We start from the raw sequence: 15928 nt of genomic DNA, 5'->3' as shown, positions 1-15928 counted from the left end.
TCCCTCGTCCTCCTCCTCCTCCTCTTCGTCCATAATGATTGGGATTGCCAGCTGCAACCATGTTGTACCATCGTACAGATTCACTGGTTTGTGCTTCTATCCTCCTTTCCTCAGTTACCTTGTCACGGTGATGTTGCCTGACAATACCTCTAATTTGTAGTAGAGTCTTGGGTATGAAGTATTCAATATGGTCTCCTTCAGCGCCTTCAGCAGCCAGCACATCTGCTCGTTCATTCCCACATATTCCAACATGGGAGGGGATCCACAGAAACTTGACGACTCTTCCCTGATTGGTTAGTACTCTCACAGCTCTCTTGATTTCAGCGACTATTGCAAGATTTTCTGTCCGATTTTTACTTAGGCTTTGCAGTGCTGATTTTGAAATCAGTGCAAATCACTGCACCATTAGTGTTTCGTTCAAGAAACCTTAACGCCATAACAATGGTAGTTAGCTCTGCTTGCGTTGAAGAGGCATAGTTCTCAATACGTGCTTTTTCTTCCTTTCTGCGTTGGAAAGTATTATCATTGATTAAGTACTCCTCGATGCTAACGCGACTTCCTTTGTCAACTTCCGTGTTTCTTCAACACACAGTACCGTCCTCAACCTGTACTGGGAAACACCAACGAGTCTACCCTAGCCATGGGCCAGCCTGTCTACAGTCTCACTAGGTGCTCCTTGTGAACGCCCACAATCACTCTCCAGCCTGGTGCTGGCAGAGAACATCAGCCTCGCGCTGCTGGGCCTCTACACGAACAAATACAAGGGTAGCGAACCCCTGGCAGGAGCTTCTTGCATCTAGCTAGTTACACTCCTCCGTAGCACCTCACTGTCGGGCGTCTCTTCCTCTAGCCAGTCCCGGGATACGTCGAATTCTGTCACTGCCACTTCACAGGCAGACAGCAGATACTACCGAGTTCCTCTTCGACGGCGGCTCACTGCTCACATAAAGCAGAATTGAGTAGAGAGAAAATAGGCTGCCCTGGGTAGACTGCTTGTCTCCGCTGTGGGGAAAATTCCAGGCCGCTAATCTCTCTTTTTCAAATTGATTTAATAAAATAAAGTTATGTCTTATTTATTTTCTTAGTAAGTAAATATTAATTAAGTGGACTGTATGTACTGGTAAACTGCCTGAAATCTTCTTACACACCATTGGGAGGGACAATTGGTAGCCTAAACCACTTTGTTATGGTCCCTTCTTAAACTACCAATTGTTTACCTTTAAAACTATTATTTCAGTTATTTCATTATAAGTAATTAATTATATCTACTGCTACTGCTATACTAAAATGTCTTAGCTGAGCCAGTAGAATGGGCCTAGTAAGGCGTGTAGGTGTAGCCTCAAGATGGGTGTGGCCCTGCCTCTTTGTGCCACGTAATGGCGGCTGGTGGGAAGGACAAGGCTTGGCAAACAAGTAGTTAATTATGTGTATGAACCAACTGTCTGCACAGATTCTTGAAGCTCCTCTCACAATTTACCTGTATGGGATGCAAGGAATTAATCAAAGTTCCCTAAACATATCAATTACAGGTATGACATGAACTGTGGGGGCTGTAATGGGGTACACGTACGGTGTTTTTGGGGATGTCCTACGACATAACCATCTACATATTTATATTAATCAGTGCACTTGAATAATAAACAATACTTGGTAGACGGATACAGTTGATGTTGTGATGTTGTTAGGCTGTGTGGCTGGTGTTGACACGTAAATGGGGTGTCTAGCTGTTTACACCAGTTAAGACAGCGTGGTATGCTCATCCCATGTTTTGTTGTTATGTGTGTGGACGCCTTCCTCTCCGGGTGACGCTCTTATGCTCTGGTTCCTCTCTCAAAGTAATTTTACATTAACAAGGGAACCTAGCTACTATTTGATGTAAATAATTATATTCATTCTTAGTGATTACTTTTTTGTTAACTTTAGAGACTAAACTAATCTATTAACAATGTTTCATAATGTAAATATACGATGACTTTGATGACGTCACGGAGTCTCCCATTTTCCATCCTGAAGGGAGTATAGACTAGGGGAGACTGTGTTATTTGTGTGTGTGGTTGTGTGTGTGTGTCGGTTTCCCGACATAATTCCCAGGGAGCAGAACACGGGTCGAAGTCCCGGTAAGGACTGCGATCACTATTCTTCTCCCTCAGAATTATAGTGCTGCTTTAATTTGAGTTTACATTGTTGTGCAGCAGTCCGTTGGGGACGTATGTCCCGTACTGGCGTATCGGGTGCTGGAAGTCGTTGTACGTCTTCTTTCCTGGCCAGTTCTAAAGGTACTAATTTCTCTAAAGTTTTGAGAGTAGTGTTGCCTTTGCATTTTACTTTCACTATTCTCAAGATGCCCTGGCTGTCTGGATGAACAGAGACTATTTCTCCTATAGGCCACTCAGAGCGTGGTCCATCACTATCGACCAGAACTATGTCACCAGGGTTCAAGTTAATTCTGTTATAGGGATTGTTTGCCCCGTAATGATACTCCCTCAGAGCTGTTAGGTATTCACGAGTCCATACGTCATTCCACCGACTTATCACCCCTGAAAGATGTTTGAAACGTTGAACCAAATCACTCTCTTTGACATATGAAGGATCCTCTGGTTCCTCATCCGTAAGGGACACAAGTGTTTTGAGAGGTCTCCCATACATCAAATGAGCTGGACTTAATGGTTCACGCTGCAAAGCATCATCAGAGAGGTAGGTAAGTGGTCGGTTGTTAACTCGTGCTTCTATTTCTATGATTACTGTTTGAAGCTCCTGAAGGTCAATCTTTTGGCGGTGTAGGGTTTTCCGTAAAGACCGTTTCACCGTACCAACCATCCGTTCATAGAAGCCTCCATGCCATGGTGCTCTGGGAGGTATGAATTTCCAATAGCACTGCCGTTGAGTTAGGGCTGTGCGTACCTTGGGGTGTGTCCAGATTTTCCTCAGGCATGCTTCTCCTGCCACCAAGTTGGACCCATTGTCTGAAATCATTAACTTGGGACAAGATCTACGTGAAGCAAACCTGCGGAAAGCCTGTAAGAATGCTTCGGCACTCATATCGGGAGTCACTTCTAGATGGACTGCCCTTGTTGTGGCACAAGTAAAAAGACAGATATAGGCCTTTACTGGTTTCTTGTCTTTAGTGCCTGTCAGTGTTAGTGCTCCTGTGAAATCTACTCCTGTTGTCTCAAAAGGATGAATATGTACGACTCGTTCCTTCGGAAGTGGAGGAGGGCCAGGATATGGACACACTCTGGCATCGTATCTCCGGCATACAACACTGGATTTGATTATGGATTTTACTGTCTGTCTACCTTGGGGTAGCCAGTACTGTTGTCTTAATTCTGTGAGAGTATCTAATACCCCACCATGCAGAGTGCAGTATTTGTGTATATGTAACACAATTAGTTTGCTTACTATGTGGTGACGAGGGAGCAATATTGGATTTTTTGCTTCCAGATCTATGTCAGCATGTTGTAAGCGTCCTCCGCATCTTATCAAGTTATAATTGTCAGTGTCTAACCAGAGACCCAGATCATGTTGTAGCTTCTTAGGAACATTGTCAATTTCTGTCCCGAATGTGTCGGTCTGAGCTCTTTTAACCCAGTACCTTAAGGCACTAGGGAAATTATGCTTGATTCCTATTTTCTTTAGAAAATCAAACACTACTTGGGTGACACCTACAAGTTTGTTCAGTTCAGAGTACCGAGCAGGATCAATTACCAAAGTCCGAGGTAGTTCCGGGTTCTCAGTGGGAACAGTGACATTGGTCACAATGACTTGTGGCTTTTGTTCAGGCCACTGGTCGCTGATTAGCCACTGAGGTCCATTGAACCACATCTCGGCCTTTGTTAATTGCCGTAAAGTCAGGCCTCTGGAGAGATAGTCAGCTGGATTCTCTTTAGTAGGTACATATCTTAGTTTATACCCTGCTGACAACTCTCGTATTTCCTTAACGCGGTTACTCACGTAAGGATTCTTACTGTTATTGTTTTTAACCCACTGTAGCACTGCCTCATTATCTGACCATACTACTGTTTCTGTAAAGTGGATGTTGCTTAAGGCCTTGATCAGATAATGAGCCAATCTTACACCTAGCAGTAAGGCTGTTAATTCCAGTTGTGGCAGTGATCTTTTCTTTAAAGGTGCCACTCTGGCCTTTGATGTGAGCAAATTGGCTTGCCCATTTGAGACCAGGTAAGCTACTGTACCATAAGCCTTTCCTGAGGCATCACAAAATACATGCAACTTAATTGGTTCCTTTTCATTTACTGTTGTGTTCCTAGGGAACTTGACAGACTCTAGGATACTTAAATCTTTCACTAACCCTTGCCATTTTTCTTGTAGGGCAGGTGTTAGAAGATCATCCCAGCCTATCTTTTGTTGCCAACATTCCTGTATTATCATCTTCCCATTAATTAGTATTGGACTTAATAAGCCTAATGGGTCGAAGGGTTTGCTGACTTGTGATAGCAATTTTCTCATTGTTAAGTTAGTGGTATCTGTTTCCACTGACTTGATTGTCAACTGATCGGTTGTCGTGTTCCATTGGACACCTAGTACCTTTGTCATCTCGGGTACTTGGTAGTCGGGAAATTCAGTTGTGATCAGTTGTTTTAATTTGTCATTGTTAGAGACCCAAGACTGGAGAGGCATATTGGCTCCCATTAATTCTCGATTGGCCTCATGGTATATGTCCAACAGCTTACTTTCACTGTTGGCTGTTCCTTGAAAGTTATCCACATACAGGTTTTCGCTAATTTCTGTCTTGTTCGGGCTATTGGACTTCTTCAAGTGCGTATCCAAGGTAGCTTGAAGCAGAAATGGCGAGCTCGTGGCTCCGAACAAAACAGACGCAAACCTATAAGTGATTATTTCACTGTTTGGATCATTAGGATCCTTAATCCATAGGAACTTTGTGTAGTTCCGGTCTTCTTCTTGAAGACCTACCCTAAGGAATGCCTTGCTAATGTTGGCCGTATATGCATAAGTCCCTATACGAAACTTTAACAGCACGTCATAAAGCCTTTGTGTTAGGCTTGGGCCTGTTTGAAGGCAATCATTTAACGAAACACTATTCTGCCCCATCTTAGCACTGCAATTAAATACTATCCGTAGTGGGGTAGTCGCAGAATCCTTCTGAACATGGTGGTGTGGCAGATAATGTCCTTCCTTTGGGTTATCATTTGTTACAACTTCGATAAATTTGTCATCGAGCTGCTTCTGTATTATTTCATGGTACAACTTCAAGTTCTCAGGTTGTCTTTGTAAACGTAACACCTGTGATCTTAATTGATTTTGTGCCATGAAGTAGTTGATGGGTAGCTGAGGGTGATTCAGCTTCCATGGTAACCTGACCCAGTACTGATTATCTCTGTAGATAACTGAGTCTAGGTATTGTTTATAAGTCCAGTCATCATCTGGACTAGGCTGTTCAGGGACAATGCCGAGAGTTGCCAGGTCCCATAACTTATATACTGGGGGATCAAGCTCATCCTCGGAAATGTCTCTGAGTTGCAGTGGAGACTGTTCTCCTAGTCATGCAACCATTACTGTGTTGGCATGTTGGTGATCCACAGGTGCGGTTTGTTTTAGCCGTAATACTGGGCCTGTTAGTAAATAGCCACCTGCAGATGGTAACACGTTCATACCGTGGTAATCTTCCTTTCCTATGATAAACTTATGGTAGACATCTGATCCCATAAGGATTCCAATATCGGAAAGGTTGTCCGAAGTAATGTTATCAGCCAAAGGAATTCCCTTTTCTTCTAGGAATTTGGCTGTTGTTCCTAGACCTTCTATATACAGGTCTGTTGGAAATCTATCTACTACTAGTGCTGGTACTTTTCGTACATAACCACCTAGTCGTACTGTGGGTCGTACTACCCCGTAAGTTCGGGCTCCCGAGTTAGTCAGGAATCCTTTTATGTTTATCCGTGTCTCCTCTACAGGTGTAAGTTTCAGTTTATCTACCAACTCCTTGGATATAAAGGTCAGTTGGGACCCCTGATCAAATAATCCACGTACGGTGGCCTTTTTCTTTCCATTTCTAATGATCAATCGTGCAGTAGGTAGAGCTGATTTATGGTTAGACCTGGTTGTGAAGACACTTATGTCAGGTAACACAGTACAAAGTTTTACTGATGCTGTAGCTCCTTCCTCCTCCTGTGGTTTGGGAGACTTTATACTTGTGTCCCCACAAAGTGCAGTATGGTGTTGACCCTTATGGCACTTAGTGCAGATGCGCATTGCTGTTGTGCAATTGTCGGGATGATGTTCCCTTATACACTTGCTACATCTATATAACTCCTTGAGTCGTTTTATGCGTGTTGCACGATCAGGGTAGCGTCTGCAATTGTACATGGAATGTGATTGCTCACAAAACACACATGGTTTCCAGACATTTACAGCATCTTGAGGAGTCACCGTCTTGGGTGATGCGTTGACTGTAGGTTTGGAAGGACCAACTGCATATGTTCCTACACTGCCCTGATTCCACTTTGTGGAGGGGGAAGATGTTTTAGCTTTGTTTGGAGCACTGTTTGTACTCTGTTGTTTACTATTAGTAGCAGATGTGGGTTTAGATGTTTTTTCTTCTGGATTAACTCTTTCTCGTTCTATGATGGTTTGTAAACCCTTTGTAATCTCATTTACAGTCAAGGATGACTTACCTACTAATACAAACAACTTATCCAGTATGTCCCTGGGTAATTTCCGTGTCATGTGGACTTGTATTATCCAGTCTGACTCATCCAGGTTCACTTTATTTTTAAGTGCCTTGAGTATGGACTCAAGCTCCAATCTGAAGGTTTGGAGTGAGACTGCAGTATTATTTGGAGGTTTAATGTCTAACAGTCTCTGTGTTAGAATTCTGATAGTCCTTTCAGGTTTAGCGTAATTATCTTTCAGGAGTTGCACTGCATTGTCATAATCATCATCTGTGTGATTTAGATTACAGACTACCTGATACGCTTCATCCTTCAAGACACTCTGTAAGTATGTAAACTTTGTTGTTTTTGGCACATTAGCATTAGAATCCACAGAATCGACAAATTTGCTCCAGAAACCGTCCCAACTCTCGTCTTCTCTTCCAGAAAAAGTTGGTAAACTAAGTGATGGCAATTTGACTTCTGGTGCTGTCTGTTTCTGGGAAGTTGTGGTTACAATATTTATATTAGCTTTATGGGCATGTATGATATCATCAAAGTATTGCAACTGTGTAAACATTGTATCTTCATAATCGGAATGTTCTTGTATAACATCTTGTAATGTTTCTCCACCAACACTGGTATTCTGAAGTAAAACTTGATATTCTTTCATTTGTTGCAACACACGGTCATATTTGTTCCGTGCAAGCCTAAGATAATTTTCCAATGCTACATAGTTAACTGGAGTTTGTTTACTTATGTCATCACATGTGCTAATCTGCCGTGATAAATGATCCCTCAATCCTGTGAGGGTTATTTGGACATTTTTGACAGTAGACATTTTGGAAGTACTTGTTAGTCGTATAGACTACACTATAATTTGAGTGGTAGACCTGTATCAATGCTGGTATCCGCAAGTTAGCCCATCATTATCACTCTTGGTTGGTACAGAGACACAGGTTAACACTCAAAGGTGAAATGATTATAGTTAAATTGTACTAATGTTATATTGATATCATATTGACAACACAACTCGGGTTGTCTTAAATACTGCATAAAAATATGTACTTGCTAGGTTGTAATATGTGTTCAACTCTAGACAAGTGTAAAATTCTTACCCTTACACCAGGTTAGCACAATAAATTAGACTAGGTTGCTGTACAACACCAGCCTAAAATGTTCTACCCTTGTGCAAGAATTAGTAGTAAATAATGTGGCATGCAGTAAATGTTACAGTAATGGCAATAATAATGCAATAATACAAAAAAACATATATAAGTAACTTATAAGTAAAGTAGCCTCTTATCAACCTCTTGTAATGAAATGAAAAAACACAATTGTTCCTTTGGTACTGTCAGAACAATAATAGTGCTTGTTGTAAGTTCTGTTTGCTATGAGATTGAAAAGTTAGGCTAGAAAATATGCAAAAAATATAGCAGTGTCTTCCTGCTATAATGTGTGTAGGTAATATTGCACTATCACTATATGTATGTATAATATCTAGTTCAAAGAACTAAATATAATCCGGTTCCGTAGGACCAAACAATGTGGGGAAAATTCCAGGCCGCTAATCTCTCTTTTTCAAATTGATTTAATAAAATAAAGTTATGTCTTATTTATTTTCTTAGTAAGTAAGTATTAATTAAGTGGACTGTATGTACTGGTAAACTGCCTGAAATCTTCTTACACACCATTGGGAGGGACAATTGGTAGCCTAAACCACTTTGTTATGGTCCCTTCTTAAACTACCAATTGTTTACCTTTAAAACTATTATTTCAGTTATTTCATTATAAGTAATTAATTATATCTACTGCTACTGCTATACTAAAATGTCTTAGCTGAGCCAGTAGAATGGGCCTAGTAAGGCGTGTAGGTGTAGCCTCAAGATGGGTGTGGCCCTGCCTCTTTGTGCCACGTAATGGCGGCTGGTGGGAAGGACAAGGCTTGGCAAACAAGTAGTTAATTATGTGTATGAACCAACTGTCTGCACAGATTCTTGAAGCTCCTCTCACAATTTACCTGTATGGGATGCAAGGAATTAATCAAAGTTCCCTAAACATATCAATTACAGGTATGACATGAACTGTGGGGGCTGTAATGGGGTACACGTACGGTGTTTTTGGGGATGTCCTACGACATAACCATCTACATATTTATATTAATCAGTGCACTTGAATAATAAACAATACTTGGTAGACGGATACAGTTGATGTTGTGATGTTGTTAGGCTGTGTGGCTGGTGTTGACACGTAAATGGGGTGTCTAGCTGTTTACACCAGTTAAGACAGCGTGGTATGCTCATCCCATGTTTTGTTGTTATGTGTGTGGACGCCTTCCTCTCCGGGTGACGCTCTTATGCTCTGGTTCCTCTCTCAAAGTAATTTTACATTAACAAGGGAACCTAGCTACTATTTGATGTAAATAATTATATTCATTCTTAGTGATTACTTTTTTGTTAACTTTAGAGACTAAACTAATCTATTAACAATGTTTCATAATGTAAATATACGATGACTTTGATGACGTCACGGAGTCGATGACGTCACGGAGTCTCCCATTTTCCATCCTGAAGGGAGTATAGACTAGGGGAGACTGTGTTATTTGTGTGTGTGGTTGTGTGTGTGTGTCGGTTTCCCGACATCCGCACCCCTGGAACCCTACGTCGCCTCTGTGGATACAGACACGTCATCACTGGCCGGTACTTGTGAAACTAGGAAATACCACTTATGGACACTGGCATTGACATACAACTCATATCATAACAGATGGCGCTGATTTCTAGTCGCCACCTCACCAGAGGTCAACCACAGCGACTCCTCTGGTTGACCAGGGCAGGAATCTTTAGTCTCTTGCAGGTATCATGCTGCCACCACCAGATGGCGGCGTCCATTTTGTGGGGGTTGAGGGAGCGGACTCACAGATGGCGTTGACGTCGCTACTCCATGCTCCGACGATGTAGTCGGGTTCATAGCATGGGTAGTGTGCCTGCTAGATTTATATTCATGTATGTATTTATATGGATCATTTCTGGTGTTGTTCATTATGTATACCAGGTGGTAGAGGGTTTTATATGTCTTTGTGAGTTTTTTTTTTTGAGATATATACAAGAGTTGTTACATTCGTGTACAGCCACTAGTACGCGTAGCGTTTCGGGCAGGTCTCTGGAATACGATCCCCGCCGCGAAGAATCGTTGTTACAACCAAGTACACATTTTACTGTTGAATTAAACAGAGGCTACAGTTAAGGAATTGCGCCCAGTAAATCCTCCCCGGCCAGGATACGAACCCATTTATTTATTATTCTGAGGACCTGAAGTAAGGCCATGTTGCTCTCTGTGATTGTGTTACCTCATTCCTCATGTGTTACTGGTAGTGACACCGCCACCCTGTGTTGGTATTACCAGCATACAGGCGCTAGTGTTCCACTGTGTCAGGCAAGTCCTGGTGTCAGCTGGTGTTGAGTGATGCAGTTTCCTGACCTGTAATTGATGTGTCCTGTCCAGTTGTTGAGAAGCTGGATATAGAGTAATAGTGTGTGATATTAGTAGAATGTTTTATTTTAATGTTGTGGATATAGATTAATGCCAGTAAACTGGGATATTTGTTGCTAGCCTTTCACTTCCCTAGAACATTGATATATATTTGGCCAGGCTGCGTGTTCCAGTGTCTGCACCAGTCTCCGTGGTGCAGTGGTAAGACACTCGCCTGGCCTTCCGCGAGCGCTTTATCATGGGTTCGTATCCTGGACCTAGATTCAGGAAGCTCTGTGTATTTCTTCGTAAGTGGGTTTGCTACGAAGGTTCCTAAGTGCGCCCTAAGAAGATGCTTAGGTGCGATTCAATAAGGTATACTTAGGAAGAAAATTGTTGGTTCACCTGCGTGCCGATAGAGGTCACTACTGTGTTTCGTTTGGCCAATCAGAGAGCAGCAACATTCTTCATATTGAAGATTTAGCGCTGGCTTATAGGAGCTCTACTGCCTCCTATTTACGTCGAATTTTCTTATAAAATTAGTATATTTCGAAGTAAAACTATGTTTTTTCAACTTCTACAGCCAGCACCGACATTGTAGTAAACAAATATGTTACATTTGTTCTTTACCTACGTAATTCTAAGAGATACTGTGTAGCTGTCCTTGTTGCTCGGAAGATGCGCTGACAATTATTGTATATATTTACTGAATTTACCCAAGGGCCACTAACTATCCAGTGACCTCGAAGAGGACAGAAAGCCGGCGGCTTGTTAAAGGGCCCGCCAATTGAATTAATGTTATTTTTTAGCTGGAATTTGGCATTTACGGCTTCAGCGGGTAGGCGGTTCCATGGGTTTATAGCCCTCTTGGTGGAAAAAAAACATCTGTTTTCAGTCCTACTTGAGAGAACATACTCTCCAACACTATATCTGTGATTGTCCTGTTATCAGTGACTTCATACCAAATGGTATGAGGTACTTTGAGCTCTGTAATTACTTCATACACTCAGGAATATTGGAAGATATTCTTGTGCTGCACCCAGATTTTGCCAGTGGAGGCTAATAGATCAGCATTAAGTATTTTGTTCTCTCCTAATTCCATGTATGACTGGCCATCCTGTGAGGTGATGATGTTGGGTGAGCTTGTAGCTGGTTTTTGATCTACACTGTGTGGTCCTTTATACAGAATAGGGAAGCAGCACATTGCTGTGTATACCTAAACATGTTTAAAAATACATTGTTTGAGAGGAGTTTTGTAGAAACTGGTAAGAGTAATTATAATATAATGTTTCCATGATTCAGTGCTTACCTCTTGTGAAAATTGCTTAGAGTTGTTTAGTCAGAGTTGATTTGTTTTTTGTATTGAGGCTGGTATTTTCTAAATTGATTCCATGTACAGTATGTCTAACCATCCTGTGAGATGGGAGTATTAGATAAACTTATAGCTAGTTTTTTATCTACACTGTGTAATATTCCATATAGAATAGGGTAGCAGCACATTGCTGTGTATACCTAATCTTCTTAATAAAAAAAATCAGTAATAAAGATTTTAAATTATAGTTTGTATTATTACAAATACAGTACTGTATTATCCTTATTAAATCATGTTGACCATGGATCATTAAGATCTCATGTTGATATGTAATACAAGTCATATTCTTTTGAACTGCTAATCCATGCTAATCATTCATTAAATTGTGCATTATGTCTTAATTTTTCACTTCCTTGGATATACTGTACAGTACAAAAAGATAGGATAAAAATAAACCAGTAATATTTCTTTCATTATATTTTTCATTTAAATAACTGCATCAATATTTTTACAGCTGACAGGATTTGTTTTCCCATACAGGTGCATTATTTGTTAAAAAAAATTTGGTTTATTGTTACACACAATGGTGCTACATAGCCTTCCCAGCTTGGTGCCTTCTTTTAATACTTACTGATTAAAAAATAAATAATAAATACATTTTATTCAGGAAAAGTACATACAGTTGATTTACAAACATAATGTTGGATTTATAGGCAGAGCTAGTACAGTACATACAATACCTAAAGCCACTAATACTCATAGCATTTCGGGCAAGGTGTGGGGGGAAAAAAACACAGACTAAAACTTAATAGCAATCGAGATTAGGTATAAATTGTGTTGAAAGAAGGAATAAAAAATACAAAAAGGGGGTTAACATAGCATAAATCAGCAATTGCACATGTTGGTGAACAGCGTTGTTTAAAAAAACAGCAAGACATGGGTTGACATTTAGGAGGTAAGTTAGGTTACATGGAGTTAATTAGGCAGTACTTGGTTTAACTCTTAAACTGGTTGAGAGAGGTACAGCCTTTGACATGATTCGGGAGGTCATTCCACATTCTGGGTCCCTTGATTTGTAGAGCACTTCTAGTTTGGTTACACACAGCCAAATTGAGTAACAGGAAGAGGTCTTGGACAGAAATTTGTTCCATGCTAAATGTAGAGGAATCAGCTGAGTATTCCTCAAATAAAATAAGTTGCCTCAGCTTATAAGGTAAATAAAATAAGCATTTCTCAAATAAGTAGCTGCCTCACCTCACTGCCTTACTGCTACATAGCCTTCCCGGCATGGTGCCTTCTTTTGATAATTACTTGTTCCACACCCAAGATGTATAACAGGAAGAGGTCTTGGACCCCTACTTCCCTCTCTCTTTTTTAGTAGTCTATATAGTCATAATTATAGCTTTAAGTATTCAATGAATAAAGTTTTTGACATTTTTACCCTTTTCCTTACCTAACATCATTTGTGCAGCATATTTTTATTTTATGTCTCACCCAGATTTAATTTCAAAATAAAACCAAACTAAATAAATTAGAAATGGGTATGTATAGCTAAGGTACACCCTTACTACTAGGTGAACAGGGGCATTTGGTGATAGTAAATGATCCCATCAGGCAGGGCTCATCACCTTCTCTCATATTTCATGTTCACCAGTGTTTATTTACTTAATAACTACTGGTATAATATCTTGCTATTATAAAACTAATTCTACTATCATCAAACACACATTTACTTCAAGTTTCAAGCAGAGAATGCATATATAACTAACACGAAGGACTCCTCTCCACTAGATTCACCAGCTATAATATTTTGGTCATGTTCCAATATCATAAATCGATCCCAGTGTTATGTAGTAGAGAAAAAATGACTTATATCCAGTTTACGTAAAGCTACGAGTGGTCGAAACCACACTTAAATCCCGGAATGAACTTACGAAGATTTTTCCACTTAGGGTAGCTCTTTGAATACGGACGTAGCCGCCACGAAGGCGCTAAGACGGAAAACGCTCTTAGCTAAAAGGAAAAACCTTCATAAGTACCTTCCTGAATCCGGCCCCTGGCCGGGGAGGATTTACTGGGCGCAATTCCTTAACTGTAGTCTCTGTTTAACTCAACAGTAAAATGTGTACTTGGTTGTAACAACGATTCTTCGCGGCGGGGATCGTATTCCAGGGACCTGCCCGAAACGCTACGCGTACAAGACTGGCTGTAGGCTGTACAAAAATGTAACAACTCTTGTATATATATATATATCAAAATAAAACAAATAGATGCTGAAGGTTACTCCCTCTTAACAGTTCAATGGGGAGACCGTGACTCATAATTCCATACCCCATATTTTATGAATTGTGGTACATAACAATATGTCAATATCTCAGACCCATTTTGAATGAACAGAGGTCAGAATTTTCCAAGCATTTCCGTCTCAGCGAACGTTGCCTCTACATTTCTCCTTAATTTTTTTTTTTTTTTTGAGATATATACAAGAGTTGCTACATTCTTGTACAGCCACTAGTACGCGTAGCGTTTCGGGCGAGTCCTTAACCCTACGGTCCCTGGAATACAATCCCCTGCCGCGAAGAATCGTTTTTTCATCCAAGTACACATTTTACTGTTGCGTTAAACAGAGGCTACAGTTAAGGAATTGCGCCCAGTAAATCCTCCCCGGCCAGGATACGAACCCATGACATAGCGCTCGCGGAACGCCAGGCGAGTGTCTTACCACTACACCACGGAGACTGCTAATCATGGCGGCCGTCTCGGTATTTATTAAACAGGTGACGAGCTGGGAAACTCTACAACCCAAGGTTGTTATTGTTATATAAACAACCCCTTAGCGCTACGGAACTTGTACAGGTGTCGTCAGTGGTCACTCACGTGCTTGATAAATCCTTGCCCCTTATCTATAGAAAATGGACGTGGGTCAGGTGGACTTGAAGGGGAAACTTTCAAGAAGTGCAAAGTACAGAGTCCCTGTCGCAGCTAATTCTTGAGATGCGTCAAGATTAGCTTCTTGACATTGCCTGTTTTATGACTGGGATTTCACGTGAAAACTGCTACTTAAACAACCCCTATACACGGGAGAAGGGGGAGAAGGGAGAAGGATTATCCGGGGAAAGAGCGTAACCATTGCGACTATTGAGCACCAGGAAGGGATCAGGATATAAGGATTTGGGATGGGACGGGGGAGGGAAAGGAATGATGCCCAACCACTTGGACGGTCGGGGACTGAACGCCGACCTGCACTAATTTAAAAAAAAATATTTGCGTCATCGCATCACTTTTTTCCCTACACGTTACGAATCTCTGTTTCGTGCCTTTCGTGCCACACATTTGCCCCCGAACGTCAAGCTAATTTTTGGGGTCGATTCGTCTATCCACTTCTGTAATGTATACGATTGGACTGATTTATTTTGTTGGTGAAACTACGACTTTTAGTGCATTCGTGTAGCACTGGCAAGCACCGTGTGTTGAATACTCATCTCTAGTTCCTTCAACGAATGAACGACGTCATTTGTTGCGTTGAAAATGGATGATTTTGTATAAATTGATGACATTCATTATGTATGTTTGAGTTGACCCCTAGCCCAGGAATTGTCTTTTAAATTTTGAGTCTATGAGTCTTAGTTTGTGAGAGTGTGAGTCTCTTATACTGTGAGCATGTTAGTTTGTGAGAGTGTGAGTCTCTTATACTGTGAGCATGTTAGTTTGTGAGAGTGTGAGTCTCTTATGCTGTGAGCATGTTAGTTTGTGAGAGTGTGAGTCTCTTATACTGTGAGCGTGTTAGTTTGTGAGTCTGTGGCTCTCTTATTTATTTATTTATTTATTTATTTATTTATTTATTTATTTATTTATTTATTTACAATAAGGTACATTGGGTTTGTGAGAATACATAGCATGGTATTTACAATCTTGTAAAGCCACTAGTACGCGCAGCGTTTCGGGCAGGTCCTTAATGTAACAGATAATCTAACAGATAATCTTATGCCGTGAGCATACTAGTCTGTGGGACTGTGGCTCTCTCAGTCTGCGAGTGGGTTGACAGGCAGATCTCTTGCCTCGGATCATGAACGGTTCTTGCCTCGGATCATGAACGGTTCTTGCCACGGATCATGAACGGTTCTTGCCTCGGATCATGAACGGTTCTTGCCTCGGATCATGAACGGTTCTTGCCTCGGATCAAGAACGGTTCTTGCCACGGATCATGAACGGTTCTTGCCTCGGATCATGAACGGTTCTTGCCTCGGATCAAGAACGGTTCTTGCCACGGATCATGAACGGTTCTTGCCTCGGATCATGAACGGTTCTTGCCTCGGATCAAGAACGGTTCTTGCCTCGGATCACGAACGGTTCTTGCCTCGGATCACGAACGGTTCTTGCCTCGGATCATGAACGGTTCTTGCCACGGATCATGAACGGTTCTTGCCTCGGATCATGAACGGTTCTTGCCACGGATCATGAACGGTTCTTGCCTCGTTCAAGTCATTACAGGTGACATTTGCGGTCGACGCATCGG

At 41.2% G+C, this 15928-nt stretch overlaps 1 protein-coding gene across 1 annotated transcript; it reads right to left on the bottom strand.

Moving 5' to 3' along the window:
- Positions 1 to 1127: 1127 nt before the first annotated feature.
- Positions 1128 to 3833, bottom strand: LOC138366277 (uncharacterized). The gene is made up of 2 exons (XM_069327290.1): positions 1571 to 3833; positions 1128 to 1477 (listed from the first exon to the last, which is right to left on the bottom strand). Exon 1 carries the CDS (start codon positions 3820 to 3822, stop codon positions 2134 to 2136), a length of 1689 nt encoding a protein of 562 aa, XP_069183391.1. The 5' UTR covers positions 3823 to 3833; the 3' UTR covers positions 1128 to 1477; positions 1571 to 2133.
- Positions 3834 to 15928: the final 12095 nt, after the last annotated feature.

This window comes from Procambarus clarkii, chromosome 19 (genome assembly GCF_040958095.1).
Source record: "Procambarus clarkii isolate CNS0578487 chromosome 19, FALCON_Pclarkii_2.0, whole genome shotgun sequence".
Taxonomy (NCBI): Eukaryota; Metazoa; Arthropoda; class Malacostraca; order Decapoda; family Cambaridae; genus Procambarus; species Procambarus clarkii.
The sequence above is the reverse complement of the archived record's forward strand: the minus strand, read 5'-3'. Positions and strand labels throughout refer to the sequence as shown.

Coding starts and splice junctions, on each gene's coding strand:
- LOC138366277 (XM_069327290.1), bottom strand. CDS start 3,822: ATGTGGTTCAATGGACCTCAGTGGCTAATCAGCGACCAGTGGCCTGAA.